This window comes from Tympanuchus pallidicinctus, unplaced genomic scaffold (genome assembly GCF_026119805.1).
Source record: "Tympanuchus pallidicinctus isolate F22 unplaced genomic scaffold, pur_lepc_1.0 scaffold25, whole genome shotgun sequence".
In the NCBI taxonomy this organism is placed as follows: Eukaryota; Metazoa; Chordata; class Aves; order Galliformes; family Phasianidae; genus Tympanuchus; species Tympanuchus pallidicinctus.
The window spans coordinates 4,698,436-4,713,919 of record NW_026294742.1 but is presented as its reverse complement, the minus strand read 5'-3'; the positions used below and the strand labels follow the sequence as shown (position 1 = coordinate 4,713,919).

General features: G+C 41.4%; 1 protein-coding gene and 1 long non-coding RNA gene across 2 annotated transcripts; one reads left to right on the top strand and one right to left on the bottom strand.

The window, feature by feature from the left end:
• Positions 1 to 3,514: 3,514 nt before the first annotated feature.
• Positions 3,515 to 11,426, top strand: LOC128083898 (solute carrier family 2, facilitated glucose transporter member 11-like). Its single transcript, XM_052689509.1, has 12 exons — positions 3,515 to 3,690; positions 4,609 to 4,707; positions 5,362 to 5,522; positions 6,353 to 6,477; positions 6,847 to 6,976; positions 7,589 to 7,737; positions 7,888 to 8,075; positions 8,481 to 8,591; positions 9,161 to 9,262; positions 9,795 to 9,870; positions 10,649 to 10,776; positions 11,090 to 11,426. The coding sequence occupies exons 1-12, from the start codon at positions 3,667 to 3,669 to the stop codon at positions 11,294 to 11,296; spliced, it is 1,500 nt and encodes a 499-aa protein (XP_052545469.1). The 5' UTR covers positions 3,515 to 3,666; the 3' UTR covers positions 11,297 to 11,426.
• Positions 5,281 to 15,103, bottom strand: LOC128083899 (uncharacterized). Its single transcript, XR_008208245.1, has 2 exons — positions 14,230 to 15,103; positions 5,281 to 7,041 (listed from the first exon to the last, which is right to left on the bottom strand). It is a non-coding gene; the product is annotated as an uncharacterized LOC128083899 (long non-coding RNA).
• Positions 15,104 to 15,484: the final 381 nt, after the last annotated feature.

Genomic DNA, 15,484 nt, shown 5'->3' with positions numbered 1-15,484 from the left:
GGAAGGAAGGAAGGAAGGAAGGAAGGAAGGAAGGAAGGAAGGAAGGAAGGAAGGAAGGAAGGAAGGAAGGAAGGAAGGAAGGAAGGAAGGAAGGAAGGAAGACAGGGAGTAAAGAAAGAATATCTTCACTCTCTGCAAGTTAGCATCTGTATAAACTGAAAACACAGGATCAGCTATTTTTTCTATCAAACCCAGGACTCCCATATTGCTGGACAGAGGCTTTCACATCAAAATTACTTGCTACCATTTACAAGATGGTGCTGCTGAGCTTTCAAGAGAAGAGATTCAATCCAGACAAAGTGTTTTGCTCTTTGAACCAGTGGAAGAAGGGCACCATTCCTTTCAGAGGACATCATTGCTACACAGTGTTTTCCCCTCTTACAATCAGACTTGAGAGCAAGCATGCAGTTCTGGGTCAACTAGGACTTTCTTGAGCTGCTTGTGACCAGGTTTCTGTGAGCTGCAGGTTTCTTTTAATCTTTTTTTTTAATTATTATTTTTTTATTTTAGCTTTTTGGAGGGAAATCATTGCTGCATCTGAATGAGAAAAGTGTAAAGAAGTAAAGGAAACACTATGTTAGAGAAGCATCCAATATAACCTGCCATCTCTACCCAAATGGGTACATTATTTAGATTTCTGAGATTCTTCTACTTGGACTTAGAAGGATTGACCACCACTGAAAGAAAGCATGAGCAAAGAAAGCAGACATGCAGGAAACCCTTAGTAGGCTAATCCACTGTGGGCTGGGTTCTCCTACACCATTACAATGACATTGGAGTATGCCTTCAGCCTGGAGTTGTTTCATGTCAGAGAGAAGGCACACTGAGTTTCAATGGGATTCAGTCCCCACGTCTCTGGTATTGATGAAACAAAGAGTGGTGCCTCTGCTAGAGAGCCCAACCTGTATGTGAGCATCTGCTCATCTCTCTAGGTCTCTAAATACTCCAATTCTCACTACAAAGTATGGGAAAAGGACCTCGCTTTTTCTATTCATTGCTTTACAACGTGAAATGCTTTTGCTTGTTGTGCTTTGCAGTTTGCTGACAAGAAAATAAAAATGCAACAACTTGGCAAACACATCCCACTGATCACGCTGGTGTTTGGCTTTCACCAGTTAAGGAGTCAGGGCCAGAGGAATGCCAGTCTCTGGGATTGTTTTATCAGGGGGAGCTTTTATTCTGGAAATGAAACCTCCACCACTGGCTGTTGCAGATGCTGTACAATGCAATAAAATTTGCAAAAGGATCTAAATGTTGAGAAGCAGTTTCTTTTGCAGGCCTAATCTGCTGTTTGATCATCACACCACCCTCTAGCAATATCTGTAGCAGTGCCAGGAGCTAATACCAAAAGCAGTGGCCTTCACAGCTGTATTAGGTTTACATGACAAGCTTTTGATAGCAGGGGGGCTGCAGGAGTAGCCTCTGTGAGCCCAAAAGCTGCCCCAAGTTAGAAAAGAGCCAGTCAGCTGGCTCCAAAAGAGACCTGCTGCTGGACATAACAGTGACACTGAGCAATGCAGATGATGCCTTAGTGACAGTAGATTTAAGAAGGGTAAAAATGCTGCACAACAGCAGCTTGGAGAGAGGAGTGAGAAAATATGACAGAAACAGACCTGCAGCTATCAAGGTCAGTACAGAAGGAGGGCAGGAGGTGCTCCAGATGCTGAGCAGAAGTTCCCTACAGCCCAGGAGAGGCCCATAGTGGAGCAGGAGGTCTGGGGGAGCTGCTGTCTGTATCTTTGAAGAGAAACTATTAGGTAATGTCTTCACTTGGTCTGGTATTTCTCAGCCTTACTGGTTTGCGACGAGTGTTTTTGTGTTCTAAAAGAGACTGAAAACTCATTTCTCACATGCATCTTTCTACAGTACGATCTTGCTCACCATGCCTGACTTTTCCCCTTCTTCCCCCCTACTATTAAGTACTGTCTGTACAAGGGGAAGCATGGTTAATTATTAATGATGCCTTGAACTAGCTTGTATGGCGAATAAAGGTTAAATGAGTGCTTGTGAATCAGCACTGTATCCATTAGATTTCTAGGATCACAGAAGTATGTCAAGTCTGGAACAAGAACTAATCTTAGGTGAAAAGGCTCATTCCTTCTTCCATAGGAAAATGAGTAGGAGCTGTACTAGACATTGAAGTCTTGCTTTTTCCATATTAAAGCACTGCACAAACGTGAGGGGACAGATGGAAATGACAATTGCATGAGTATTCTGAAAGAAATACAGACAGTGAGAGGAAGAAGGACAAGGCTCTGCTGGGGACAGTTAGCTCAACCAGATGCTGTAATCTGTGCCTGCCAGACCTGGGATACTCTGCTGGGTACAGTCCTGGTATGATGCTAGGAGGTGGATCTGCATCCCTTCCAGCAGGGGATCGGAGAGGCCAGTGGGCAGCTGTGCCATCTGACTGCACTTCTCTGTGGCAGCAAAAATCATCAGCTGAAGGAGGGCTGTGTGAATGTGACTGGAGTTTGAGAGTAAGAATTTGTAAGAAGCACGAGAAAATCTAAATAAAGACAGAGAGCCCGGCAATAATAATGGAAGAGAAGGGTGGATTCTGGGGTTTTACAACCAAGAACATTTGAGGAGCCCATGCTAAGAGGAGAAGGTGAAGGAAAATGCATAACTACAGCTGATGTGAAAGTAATGAAGATCTCATGATGTGGAAAGAAGAATTCAGCTTAAATTCTTCCAGTGAACTGATGTGCTACAAGATGCCCAGGCAAGAAGGTGTGGAGACGGAGTGACTGGGATGTCAGCATAACATAGCAGGCTCAGTGCTGCTGAGCTACCAGACACTGTCAGGGAAAAGGCAAACTTTGGGATGGATGCAACCCTTCCACCGTGCTCCTGAGCAAAACTCCTGTCTCCTTTAAAGCCACAGCCTCCCCTTCCCACCTCCCCTCAAGGCACTACCAATGCATTGCTAAATGTGGAGCTGTATTTAGTGTAGAATATGAGTAGAAGCCTGAAGGAAAAAGCCTTTTGTTCAAAACAATCTTGTCAAAGTGAAAAATTTTCTTAAAATCAACTCCCAAACCAGAACAGGCGCACACCAGGCCTTGTCCACTGTTACAAAGTGGGAATAGAGAGGTTTCTGTGTAGTTCTGGAAAAAGCAAGGCCATCTGGGTGTTAGCAAGGACCAAGGCTCCTCCTCCATGCCAATATTCAAATACTTTATGTCCTGCACTGGGAAGCTGCTCGAATCACTTTCACTGACTGAAAATCTTACAGCATGCAGGAAATCAGGCAGCACGGCCCAGCTGCTGTACTAAGTGGGTTAACTTTGTAGCAGAGTGGAGAGGAGGAAATCCCTGCCTAGAGAACCTGCTGTCCTGAAGGAAAGACGCCAACACCTGATCCTCACCAAGCAGAAACCCACATTCGTTTTAGCAATGCAAGTAAAGGGGAGCACTCCCAATACAAAGATAAACATTTACTGATGTTGTAATCAACGTGGCATATCTGAGTCTTGGAATTATTAAACCAGCAAGAAGAGATCCTGGCCAGTGATGGAGGAGGACATAATTCACTAGAAGCCATGTAGTTAGAATTTAACTTCAGAGCTATGATCCCAACTTGTTATAATCTAAGCATAGGAAACATCACTCATCTGACTGACTTGACAAGGGCTCCCAGAGCAGGCAGGTATTCAAGAGGAGATGGCTGGTTTCCTCTCAGAGCTGGTGAGTATCCAACATCTTGTCTTCTAGCCCAGCCACTGACAGCAGCAGAATCTTTGAAGATTGCAGCATAGGGAATCAAGCAGTCTTTACTGTAACAGAAAAGAACGGAGTACATGCTGGGGACAACACTGACTCAGCAATAATACTGACCCACAGCACGTGCAGAAAATGTTCTGCAAGTGCAAAAGTGAGGTTTAAGAGAGGATGTGGGAAACCAGGAAAGAGGAAAACAGGGAAAATGGTATTATAGAAAAGAAGAAAAAGGAAAAAGCATTCTGCTCTACTGCCACGCACTCTCCAAGACATTTGCAGATATTCATCTGCTTAGAGTATGACCTGATTAAATGTCTGAAAACATACATGCTTGTGAAGAGTGCTCTAAAATTCAGTGTACATCATAGACAACATAGGAGTCATTCAAGTAGGAGCTCTGAAAATGCAGATTCCTATGGGGATAATAGATACTTTTTTTTTAAATAAGAGTTTTAAGAGAGTGAACTTGATCAATCCCAGGAAACAGGTGAACAAAGTGTCTGAGAACCAAAGGAAAAAAGGGAATCATGAAAGCTGCAGTCGTACCAATCCAAAAGCAAACAAAAGCTGCTGATAAAGGCTTTCATGGATTTTTATGATTTATCACTTCTATTATTTTTATGATTAAAATTCTGTGGCTGGCAAAACTGAAGGAATTATAGACTGCTTTCTAGGCTGCTAATATTCCAGGCTGTTAATGTTCAGGAAATGATTTTTTTCTGCTTTTGTTTTTCTTTGGTTGGTTTTGATTTTGTTTTGTGATGACGATGATTAAGGCTTTTTAATCATAGAAATGGAAAGATGTAAGATCTCATGAATTAACTCGTGGTTCTGTAGGCCTTGCTGGGCTCAGGAACTTTGGATGTGTTTTATCATCTTCGGCAGGTTCAATACCGCAAGCTCTTGCTGATGATTTTGGTGCTAGGAATTGGTGGAACCCACTTAGGTGGCTTTCAGATGACTGTGATCAATTATGTTTCTCCGGTAAGAAAACCTTTCATAAAATCATATTTGTAACTGTTTTTTTTTTCTCTTTGTTTGTCTGTTTTGGTTTGTTTTGGCTTGGTTTTGGTTTCTGTAACTGTTTGTTTGTTTGTTTTGTGTTTATACTTTGAAGATGCTCTACATTTCCTCTTACATGTTACTATATGAGTTTATTCCCAGCCCCTTCCCAACCCTTACTGTCCAGTATCAAAGCACAAAGTAGTGTATAAGTGTTAGGAGCTGTACTGCAAAGACAGCTTCCCACTGAGTGTTAGAAAAGCTGAGAAAACTGGAAAACATGCAGTGCACCTACTGTGATCTGTAGTTGAATGGGCGGAACATAGAAAATAAAGTAGCAGGTATTTTCAGTATCAGGTATATTCAGTATCAGTATCATAACACCTTTCCTTCCTTAGCAGACTCTGTTGCTCACAGTGCTAATGACCAAGCAGCTGCTTACAGCCGCCATATGAACAGGCAATAAACTGTATTTTAGTGGATTTGTGGCTTATATAGATACTAATTTGCAAACAAAAGCCCTATATCCTTGATTTTTATAATAACTATTAATATTTTTATTTTTAAGTTGTAAACATAAAGAAGAATCACTGTGATTAGTGTCTCAGAGGAATAAACTTTTTTTTTCTGTCCCAGTACATTCAGAAGTTTATCAATGAAACCTGGCTGGAGCGATACGGTTCACCGCTGCATCAAGAGACTCTCACATTATTTTGGTCCTTCATTGTGTCTACATACTGTGTAGGGGGAATGATAGGGTCTCTGTGTAGTGGGTACCTGGCTGCAAAATATGGAAAGTAAGTATATCTCCCAGCATTTCACTAATGCTGCCACAAGGGAGGCAATTAAACCTCACTCACCTAGCACAGTGATTGCCAGAATTGTCACTGCCCCCTCTCGGTGCAGCGTTAGCTCTGCTCAGCATGTGTATCTAAACCTGGGTACACAAGAGAGATGAGAACATGTGACTGTTTCTGATCCCATTTTCACTGGGTTTTGTGCCGTATAATTCCTATATTTTTGCTGAAATGTTAGTGAGGAATCATTCTCTGCAATGACTTTACTGAGCAATAATGCTTAGGGAGCTTGACAACTCTTTGATTGCAGCTCTTACAAAACATGCAGGTTCATTCATCTGTAAGAACAGTCACAGTTTCATCAAAGGCAAGTAGAAGTCTGTCAAACCACATTCAGAACCATCTTTTCAAGTGTGACCATAAAGAACAAGGCCAAAACTCTCTGGGTGAAAGTGGACAATGAATCTAGGTCTCCATAAGGCTGGCTGTGCCTAGTTCAGGTGACAACTGCAGTGTTCAGGATGGGAGTTCTGACCGGAAGGAAAGAAGTGAAGAAGACCATTCTTTATCAGTCTCTGCCTTGCAGGAATTTCTTTCAGTCTCATAGTGTGTTCACATGATACTAGCATAGAAAAGAGAAGCCTAACTTCTCCCTTTCCACCCTTGTGGGAGAACATCATGCCTTTTCATAATCAGATATCGTTGCCCAATAAGCAATGGAGTTTAAAATGAACATGACTTAGTCTATAAATCAAGAAAAGAACAGGCAGAAATTAGTTAATGATGAAGAAGAAAATGTGGATCATACTAACATGTTTTTGCTGTTGTAGGAAGAAATGTCTGCTAATCATTGATGTGGTCCTAATAATAGCCACATTGAACACAGGCTTCAGTAGGAGAGCCAAATCCTTTGAGATGATCCTGATTGGACGCTTCCTCGAAGGCATCTGTTCTGGTAGGACTCCCCACTATTCCATGTTAATGTGAATTCTTAGGGGTGGATACAGAAATCTTCCTGCTAGGAGTACCCAGGCATGCACAGTAACCCCAGTGGAACAAGGAACAGATTGGGAAAAGGTAAGAAGATCACATCTCATGTTGAGGCAGCAGACTGCTCAAGCCTATTGCAAAGTGCAGTGCGTTCAGAGGGCAGGGACATTATGATGATGAGCTCTCCTTTGCTTTCAAGAGCTCTTACTGAGGAAGATATCAGATGGGCTAGCTAAGTAGGATGTACGTTTTCCCAGTACTTACTGTGGAGCAGGTGAAATGAAAAGGGACTCTCATTTTCTGTAACTTCAGTTCTCCCTTGTCTTCTTTTTAGGAATATATATGAATGCCCATGTTCAGTATGCAGGAGAGATCTCACCTAAGAAGATGCGTGGCTTTGTAAATGTGACCTCCTCGATGTTTCTTGCACTAGGAAAAGCTGTAGCAAGAGTTCTTGGATTACGGTACTTGTGCTGCTCCTTCTGGTCCTATTTTCTATTTGTCTTCTGTGTGTCAGGAAAGTCCAGTCCTACAAACAGACACAGAAGGGGGGGTTGTACTTTGCTTAACTATTGCTGCCAAAAAGGAAACAGCTGCCCCATGCCAGTCACTGAGGTTCCCTTGTCAGTCACTGAGGAGAGGAAGACACTTCTCTTGAGGAAAGATTAAATCCATCTTTGAAGGTGCAGTGTTAAGAACAATTTATATATATTGAATATATATATATATATACACATTCAAGCTTAATAGGCCCCTGAGACCTGAGATTTTCTCTGCTGATTTCATGATATCCTCAAGCAGAATTACTGTATTTGTTCAGAGATCTGTTGTGAGAATATTCAAACTCCACTGATGTTTAGGAAAGAAACCTCAAATTACAAGAAAAATCTCAGCCTTGCAGTAGAACTGAGATATCAGGCTTTTTTTCTTTCCCTAGTCTAGGTATGTTTTATTTCAATTTATTCTTTACAGTTATATGTATATATAGTTTGCTAGTCTAGGATCCAGAAAATAACAAATTGGTTGCAAAAAGTAATTCTACTGGACTATAAATCTACTCTTGTATGCCTTCGCAGAGATCTTTTAGGAACTGAAGACACATGGAATGTGCTACTGTCCTTTTCTGGGCTTGTGGCATTGATCCAACTGCTCTTTTTGCCCTTCTTTCCCGAGTCTCCTCCATATCTCTTTCTGCAAAAAGGAGACAAGGATGGTTGCTTGAAAGGTAAGGTAAAATTTTAGAGTCTCAGCAGGTTCCAGTAAGTGACGTTCTAGTTCTTTTCTCAGTGACAGATGAATCAAGGCACGGACTCAACTGTAAGTGATCAGTACATCAGATAATGGGAGCATATGCTTCATTCTGTCCCTTCTGTAGCCATGAAGCAGCTCTGGGGAGAAGAGAATTATCACACAGAACTTGATGACATGATGAAGGAAAAGGCTGTAACAAAAGGCACCAAAATAATGAATGTTCTAGAGATGCTGAAAGAACCATCTGTGCATCCACAGCTGTATACCATGCTCCTGCTTCTACTGAGTCTACAGCTCTGTGGCCTGAGTGCAGTTGAGTATAGCCTATATCCAACCAAATCACTGTGATTCCAACTTGTCACTTTCCTCTGGATCTGTGTAACACGCAGAGCCTGCCTCTGTCTGTGAAGCTCTGTTGATCACCACCAGCATTCTGGACTCTGCTCATTGCATTGCCTGGCAATGTGGGCAGAGAAGTTATTTCTGTCCACTGTCAATAGGGCAAAGGTGCTCAGACCAGCAGGAGCTTTGCAGCTGAGCACCTTCTGAATAACTGCAAAAAGGCCACAGAATAAACTATTACATCACCTCCAATGAGCCCCAGTATTATACTATTGCTATTGCAGTGATGACAAATTTAGGTCTAAGTGATGCAGGATGAGAACGTACCACATCCATTGACTGTGCTTCGTTTTTAAAACGGTTCTTATTTCCCAGATCACTTTCTACACATCGGAAATTTTTCAGACAGCCAACCTCCATGAAAGCATAATCCCATACGTAGCTCTAGGAGTTGCAGCCTGTGAGCTCATCTCCGTCATCTTTTGTGTAAGTCAGATCATGCTGGGACTTTAAGACTGAGTTGGGTCTATTCTTCCTCATGTGATTTAAGTCTATACTTCCTTACTTCCTTATCTTCACTAGGTGAGTTTAAGATTTTTCCCGTGGCAGCACATAAATCTGTAAAGTGGTTCTTACTGTCCCTGCTAAATTTCTTCCCATCTTTTACGTATTCCTGCCTATCTTCAGTCTTCATAACTTCTTATAAAATCCTTCTCTTATCTATACAAATATAAATAAAATGTCATTCAAAGACAAATATGCATGCCTACTTCCTTTCACTGACATATCTAATTATTTATTTGAATGGAATCATAACATGCATCCACTGATTACAGTGTTCATGAAAAAGTTGCTGCAATGTTTGGGCAGCAAGAGTAATTCATGGCATTAGGGAGACCAGTAGGAACTCCATGAAATAACTAACTTGCTACTAACATGATTTGTGTTTTCTTGAGTAAAGAGAACTGAAAAGGAATGTCTAAGCTATTAGAAGGCTCATAGCCACTTCACTTGCCCACGCCCCCAGTGATATATGGGTTTTTTTTGCTTCTCAGAGCTCCATAATCGATCGCTTTGGACGCCGGATACTCCTGTGGGGTGGTTATTTGTTGATGGCACTGGTACTGGCGCTGCTTGAAACAAGCCTTCTACTGAGTGTAAGCAAATGTCTCACTAGGGGTGGACCTGCATCAGAAACATAGTCAGCCTTAGTTCTGACATCCAAAAGAGCAGGTCAGAATATCTTCTGAACACAAACTTACAGCCCAGTGGCACAGTTTTGATATTGCCAGGGTTTAGCACTGCATTTCAATCTTTGTCTCAGTCCACAAACTATTCACTCCTCTCTTTTTCACACATATCTTCTGATTCACAAGTTTTAAACATTTCTCTGAAATTGTCTAACTTCTTGACCATTAGATTGAATCAGTTTTCCCTATGCTGTAACTTGCTTGGAATTCATTCCTTATTTTTCCCGAGCAGGGTGCACAGTCTAACCCACTTCTTTAGGTATGACACTGCAGGATACTTTTGACTGTCTGCTGCTTTCAGTACACAAATATCAGTAGTTCTAGTGAGAATCTGTTCCTCAGCATTGTGGGCTTTTTCATCAACATCTCTTCTCCAGTGTGTTTGGATCAGCTGTGATCTGAAATCGTCATTGTCATCCCTCCTTCTGCCTTTGTTTAGGATCGATTCCTCTGGACGCGTTACTGCAATGTTACTCTGATCTTTTTATTCATCATTGCCTATGGAATAGGACCAAGTGAGTATAACAATATAAGCAGCAACAGCAAAACTTAGACCACAGGGGTACACACAGGCCATGGGATATAGCAAATCAGCAGCAGTCCATTTTGCCCTAAAGCAGAGGTAGCCTCTTCCAAAATATCAGTTTTCTCAATTCACCTGTAAAATTCAACTCCATTAAAGGATGATATATGGTAGCATGCAGTGTCTCTTAGCATTACTCTGTCCTTTCTCATTCTCTCTTTGTTTTTTTTTCTGAGTCACTGCCATCAATAATAGCAGAACCAAATTTACAAGCTCTCTACTATGATTACACTCACTTGAAAGTAAACTTTACTCTGTGGTTGACATGACTAATGACGACATTGAGTTATGGAATCTTCAAAATCAAGTGTCAGCCTTTATCATTGTAAGGGCAATATATGAGGATTACAAATGTCTTTAAAACCTAACAAATTGCCATGGTAGCAGAACCAGTTAGCACCTACAGACAGTGGAGAGAAATAGGCCATTGGAGTCATTCACCTCCATGTTTCAGACATCCTAGGCGGAGAGAAATTGCGTTTCAGGGGTGTCCATCTCTCTCCATGGACTGTAAGAGAAGTTGGTAGGTGAATTCTGATAGAGGTGGTTGTGCTGCCTAGATTTATGTGATCTCAGTAGTCTGACTTTACTGGGGCGGTGTTTGATGAGTGACAACAATTTATTCACTTTGAGGAGAGCAGTTAACCCATTCTCCACAAAACACACAGCAGTGTTTCTTATTGCTTTTTACGTTGTTTTTTTTTCCCCAGGTGGAGCTGTTTCATCTGTCATGAATGAAATCTTCACCCTCTCAGCACGGCCCTCCGCATTTGTAATCGCTGGAATCATCATTTGGCTAGGCCTCGCTTTCACTGGGATGCTTTTCCCCTTTGCTGTTGTATGTAATGGGATTCCAATTTTCTCTTTGACTCTTTCAATTTCAACTGTTTTTCTAAGCAGGTCTGGCGAGGGAGTAAGATTAAATTCTTGTAGATGACCAAAGCTGTGAATTTTAATTACCACTGGCATGTGGAGACCATTCATATAGAGTTCATCTGGAGTTCTGATAGCCTCTGCTGCCTTCAGAATAGACTGAAAACATATAATTAATGTATTCCTCATTTCTTAGGGACAAGCCAACAATTTGCAAGAATCCATAGGAGCCAGTGTTGCCAGGGAAGTCGCTCATCTTACTCTATTTTTATCTCCAGATGGCTCTTGGACCCTTCTGCTTCCTCATCTTCATTGTTGTCCTGGTAGTTTCGTCAGTTCTCATCTACATGTTCGTCCCAGAAACAAAAGGGAAATCAACCTTTGAAATTACAGAAGAATTCAAAACACTCAGATATAAGAAGAAAAGGCATCAGACTGTGGAGAATAACGTGACTGAAGAAAAGATACACTGCACCAAGCTCTGACCAGCCACAATAAGCAACTTCCACTGACAAAAAGCTCTGTCTCAAAATCAAACTGAGAGTTAAACCTTATCATAGACTTATCTCAATAAACCATAATAAAAAAAACAACCCACAGATAGCTTGTCATTAATCCAAGTAGTCCTATTTTTATTTATCTTTGCTTCTCGGTGCCTCCCTCCTCTAACAGTTCTGTGGCAGGAAGACATTCATAGCCACAGATGTTCCCAGGGCTGACATGTGGACAGCAGGATGCAGTCAGAAGGATGCGGGCAGTGTTGAGAGCTGGGAGATGAGGGACTGGGAGCAAGGTGGGGAGTGAGGCACTTGGAAGAGTAGTGAGAGAGCTTGGAAACTTGGAACTTGGAAAATTCAGCCCACTTCATAAATAAGTAACTGCTCAAGACAAGAAGCGGAAGCTGCGATAGTAAATATCTGCTTGATCTGTGCAGGATTAGGACACATTACACTCAACATCACATCAGCACATCTGCGTGCAGTTCTGCACTTTGCCACTGCTGCTCTCCAGGAGCTGTTAATCCTGCTGACTGCTGCTGCATTTAACCACTTCTGTCCCCAAACTCTTCTACCTTTATATAAAACTACAAATTATTTTTCCATTTTCTATCACTGGTACAAATGGTACACCATGCCTCCTGCTCTGGAGGACCGTAAGTCCTGCCTCTCTGCAGCTTTACCATTCACATTGTGCTGGAACTCTGAATCAGTGTTGAGCTTAAGGTGTTTTCTACTTAAAAATTTCAAATAATCTACTTCCTCCTTCTGAAGGAATAGCCAGAGAAGAAACTCTGATAATAAAGCATGTTCCAGCAACTGAAACCTAATTTAGATTTCATATTCCACCTGTTTTCACTCCCTGTATCAAAATAGGAAGTATTCATGCTACAAAATCTTTTATTTAGAGGGACCTCTCCTGTCAGTACATCGAAATATTTGATCTCTCTGTTTTAAGTCCTGTGTAATTGCTGTAAAAAAAATCAGTCATATGAAATAAGAAATAATACGAAGTTAACATTGATCTCAGCCTCAGGCAGGTGACTGCTTAAGCAGAAGGTGCAGGAAAGAAATGACAGAAAAATTCCTCAGTCTGAGGAATTCTCATTCCTCTGTTTCCCCTTTCCAGAGGATGGAAAAGCTCCTCTCAGAAGTGCTGAGTACAACAGCTGGCAGAATTGGCTGTCAATATTAAGCTGTCAGAAGCTCCCCAGGAAAAGAATAGAGAAGTTGCAGTTCCCATTCTTAAAGAAACCAAATAACCTTCCCAAAGCCCCAGAAAAGCTGATGTTCACTCGGGGTTAGACTCCATGGTCTTCCTGACTGTAATTGCAGCCTGGGGCTTCGTTAACACTCCATGCATTAGCTCACTCAGCTGACTCCTCTCAAAACCTTGGTTCTAGCATGCTTACCTTTGGAGAACCCACAGGTCCTGTCAGCTTTCAGAGGTGCCCTGGCATACAGGAGGAGTACTTTGCTGTTTCACACATAGCTTGTGGTGGCAATCACTTATTTTAGGAGATGCTGTTGTGCCTACTTTCCCTCTTACACAGACATCTCTCCTCACTCTTATCTGGCCTTTATCGTCCCTTTTGCATTCATTCAATGAATTCATATCTGTTGCAGATATTTTTGCACCATCACACTTCTCACGTCTTTTCTGTACCTGGGTTGCATCTTTTCAGCAGTAGTTTTGCTTTTCCTTGATATGATCTTCCCATATCACAGTATTTACATCCCCCAAACTGCTGCTACTCCACCACAGTTAACTTTCCCCTGCATGTAGCCCCAGATGATGTTAAGGGAATAAAATGTAAAATTAGATGCCTCATGTTTTTAATTAATATACCACTGCAGTTCTCTTAATATCATAGCTTCTGGTCTCTGGTCCACGTGTAACTGACCTGTTCCCTACAGCTAAGCATTCTGTATACTTGAATAGAACATTACCTTCTGGTTGGCATCCATTTCAAATATGCTTCCATACAGAAGAAGTTGCTAAAGACTGCTGGACTGGATGCCACAATAATGTGTGAAGTTTTAATTTTATTTCGAGTAAAGAGTTTCAGGAAATCTATTTGCAAGTGCAATATAAAGAAGTAAATAAATAGTGCTGATTACACTGCCCCTATGCCTCCATGCTTCCAAAACACAAAGTGCTGCTTTCCAGGATGAAGTATTTCTTTTATCTTCGTGTCATGATGACCTTTTTGTCCCTCTGTGGCAGTGCTTCTATACAACTTGCAGCTTTCCTAATGATGTTGTAAAGGGGAATTTCTAATGCCTACGTTGTATGTTTGAAAATAAGCACAGCTTGAGACCAAAGGTGAATGCAAATATATTATGTTCTTCCATGCTGTTCTATTCACGTTTTACACAGATTTCACAATGAGAAGCAATTGCAAATGGAAATACTTCTGAAATGCACTGCACAGATGTGCCATACAGTAGCTATATAGATAGGCAAATGGAAAAATACAAGTTAGGATCAGTGTTCACCATTGGCAGTGCACCAGATCATTAGTGTATTCTGCCATGAAAACTTTCACTTTCATTTGCCAATTCCTTCTCTCTGATTTTACTCTCCTCCTTCTCCTATCTTCTTTTCAGGACTCCCAAACCCTCATGCAGAAAATGTGACTTCAGCACACAGAGAGGAAAGAATCTCGATCAGTGTCACTGTGACTTTGCTGGTCCTTTTGCAGGAACAGGTGTCAGCAGAAGCACAGCAGGAACACTGCAGAAGGACTGACTGCTCGTCCGTGCTGCACAGCTCAGCTCCATGTTCAGATGGAGCCTTGAGTCCCTCTGTCCCTCTCTTATGAGCTCCAGATAGGCTCGCTCTGATTTAGCCCCACTGCCTCCTGCAAAAAAGCAGTCTTTTTGGGGCAGTCTTGCTGGCTACCATCACTACTTCTTACCTGAAGGAATCTTTCAATTCCAAGCATTCATTCTCCCAGGTTCTACAAAACCAACATGCTAAATCCAAGAGCTGCTCTCTCAAATGCTTGCTATTGCTGTACGTCTCACAGTTACTGAGAAACCAGATTGTATATGATTAACTTGCCAATATTAATGTTTGCATGTTGTTTTAACCCATGCCAAGGCCTCTCTCTTTCTCAGACTTCTGCAAGAAATAAGTTATTTTTAACTACTCACTCTGCCTATCTTTTACTGAAAAGTAGTAGTAGCACACAGTACTTGACTGTCACAGGGAGAGTGACAGGGCTCTACATAGATTATGAAGGGACCAATGAGTGTACTTCCATTCAATAAGTCTGAGGACTTCAATTCATTTACACAAGTATGAAGAAACCAGGAAATTTAACACTAGCATTGAGTGTTCAGTGCCACAGTAATGTCCCACAAATGTGATAGAATCATAATAAACCATGAAATAAAGGAGAAACTAGGAAGTTCAAAACAGAACCAGCCAGCATGCTCTGTCCATCTTCATGACTGTCTCCTTTTCATATGGGCCACCAAATCCATCCTTGGGGGAATCTTCAATCAGACACCTAGATCATCAGCTGCTGGGACTGAAAGATGTTTCTGGACAGGATTCCTTGATTTTGGAATGCCTTTCCCATTTATAATGTAAGTGACTAACCACTAATGTTAGTGACTAGTCACTGATGTTTTGAACATGATTCCACACGCCAGATCACGATATAATTATTTGTTTACACTCTTTCATCAGTATTGCAGCAGTTAGATTTCTAATTAATGAAATCATGATCAATGATTCAAGGAGAATCAAGTAGAATCAAATGAAAATATCCTTATTTATCTTTCTCTGGTTTATTTCCAGAAAAACCTCCACTCTTCCTGCTTCCTTATTTTTACTGAGATCTTCATCTACCTCCTCCTTTCAGAGACGAAGGGTGCAATTATGAAATTAACGAAGAATTTGCCATTTTACATTTTAGGATGAGACTTCATTCCATTACAGGAAGTACTTGTGAGGAACGTACCACCTACATTAGCTTCGAGCTGGTCGGAAGAAGGGCTATGTTTTTAGTATGGTCAGTAAGGACTTTAATGTTCGTAGAGTGCAAGATGAAACAAAGGCAAAATATTTGTTTGCTATTATTGGAAAAGATTTGAATACTTCTTCATAGACACAAGTGGAATCTTCGTCAATGGAAGACATTCTCATCACCATAAAAACCTGAC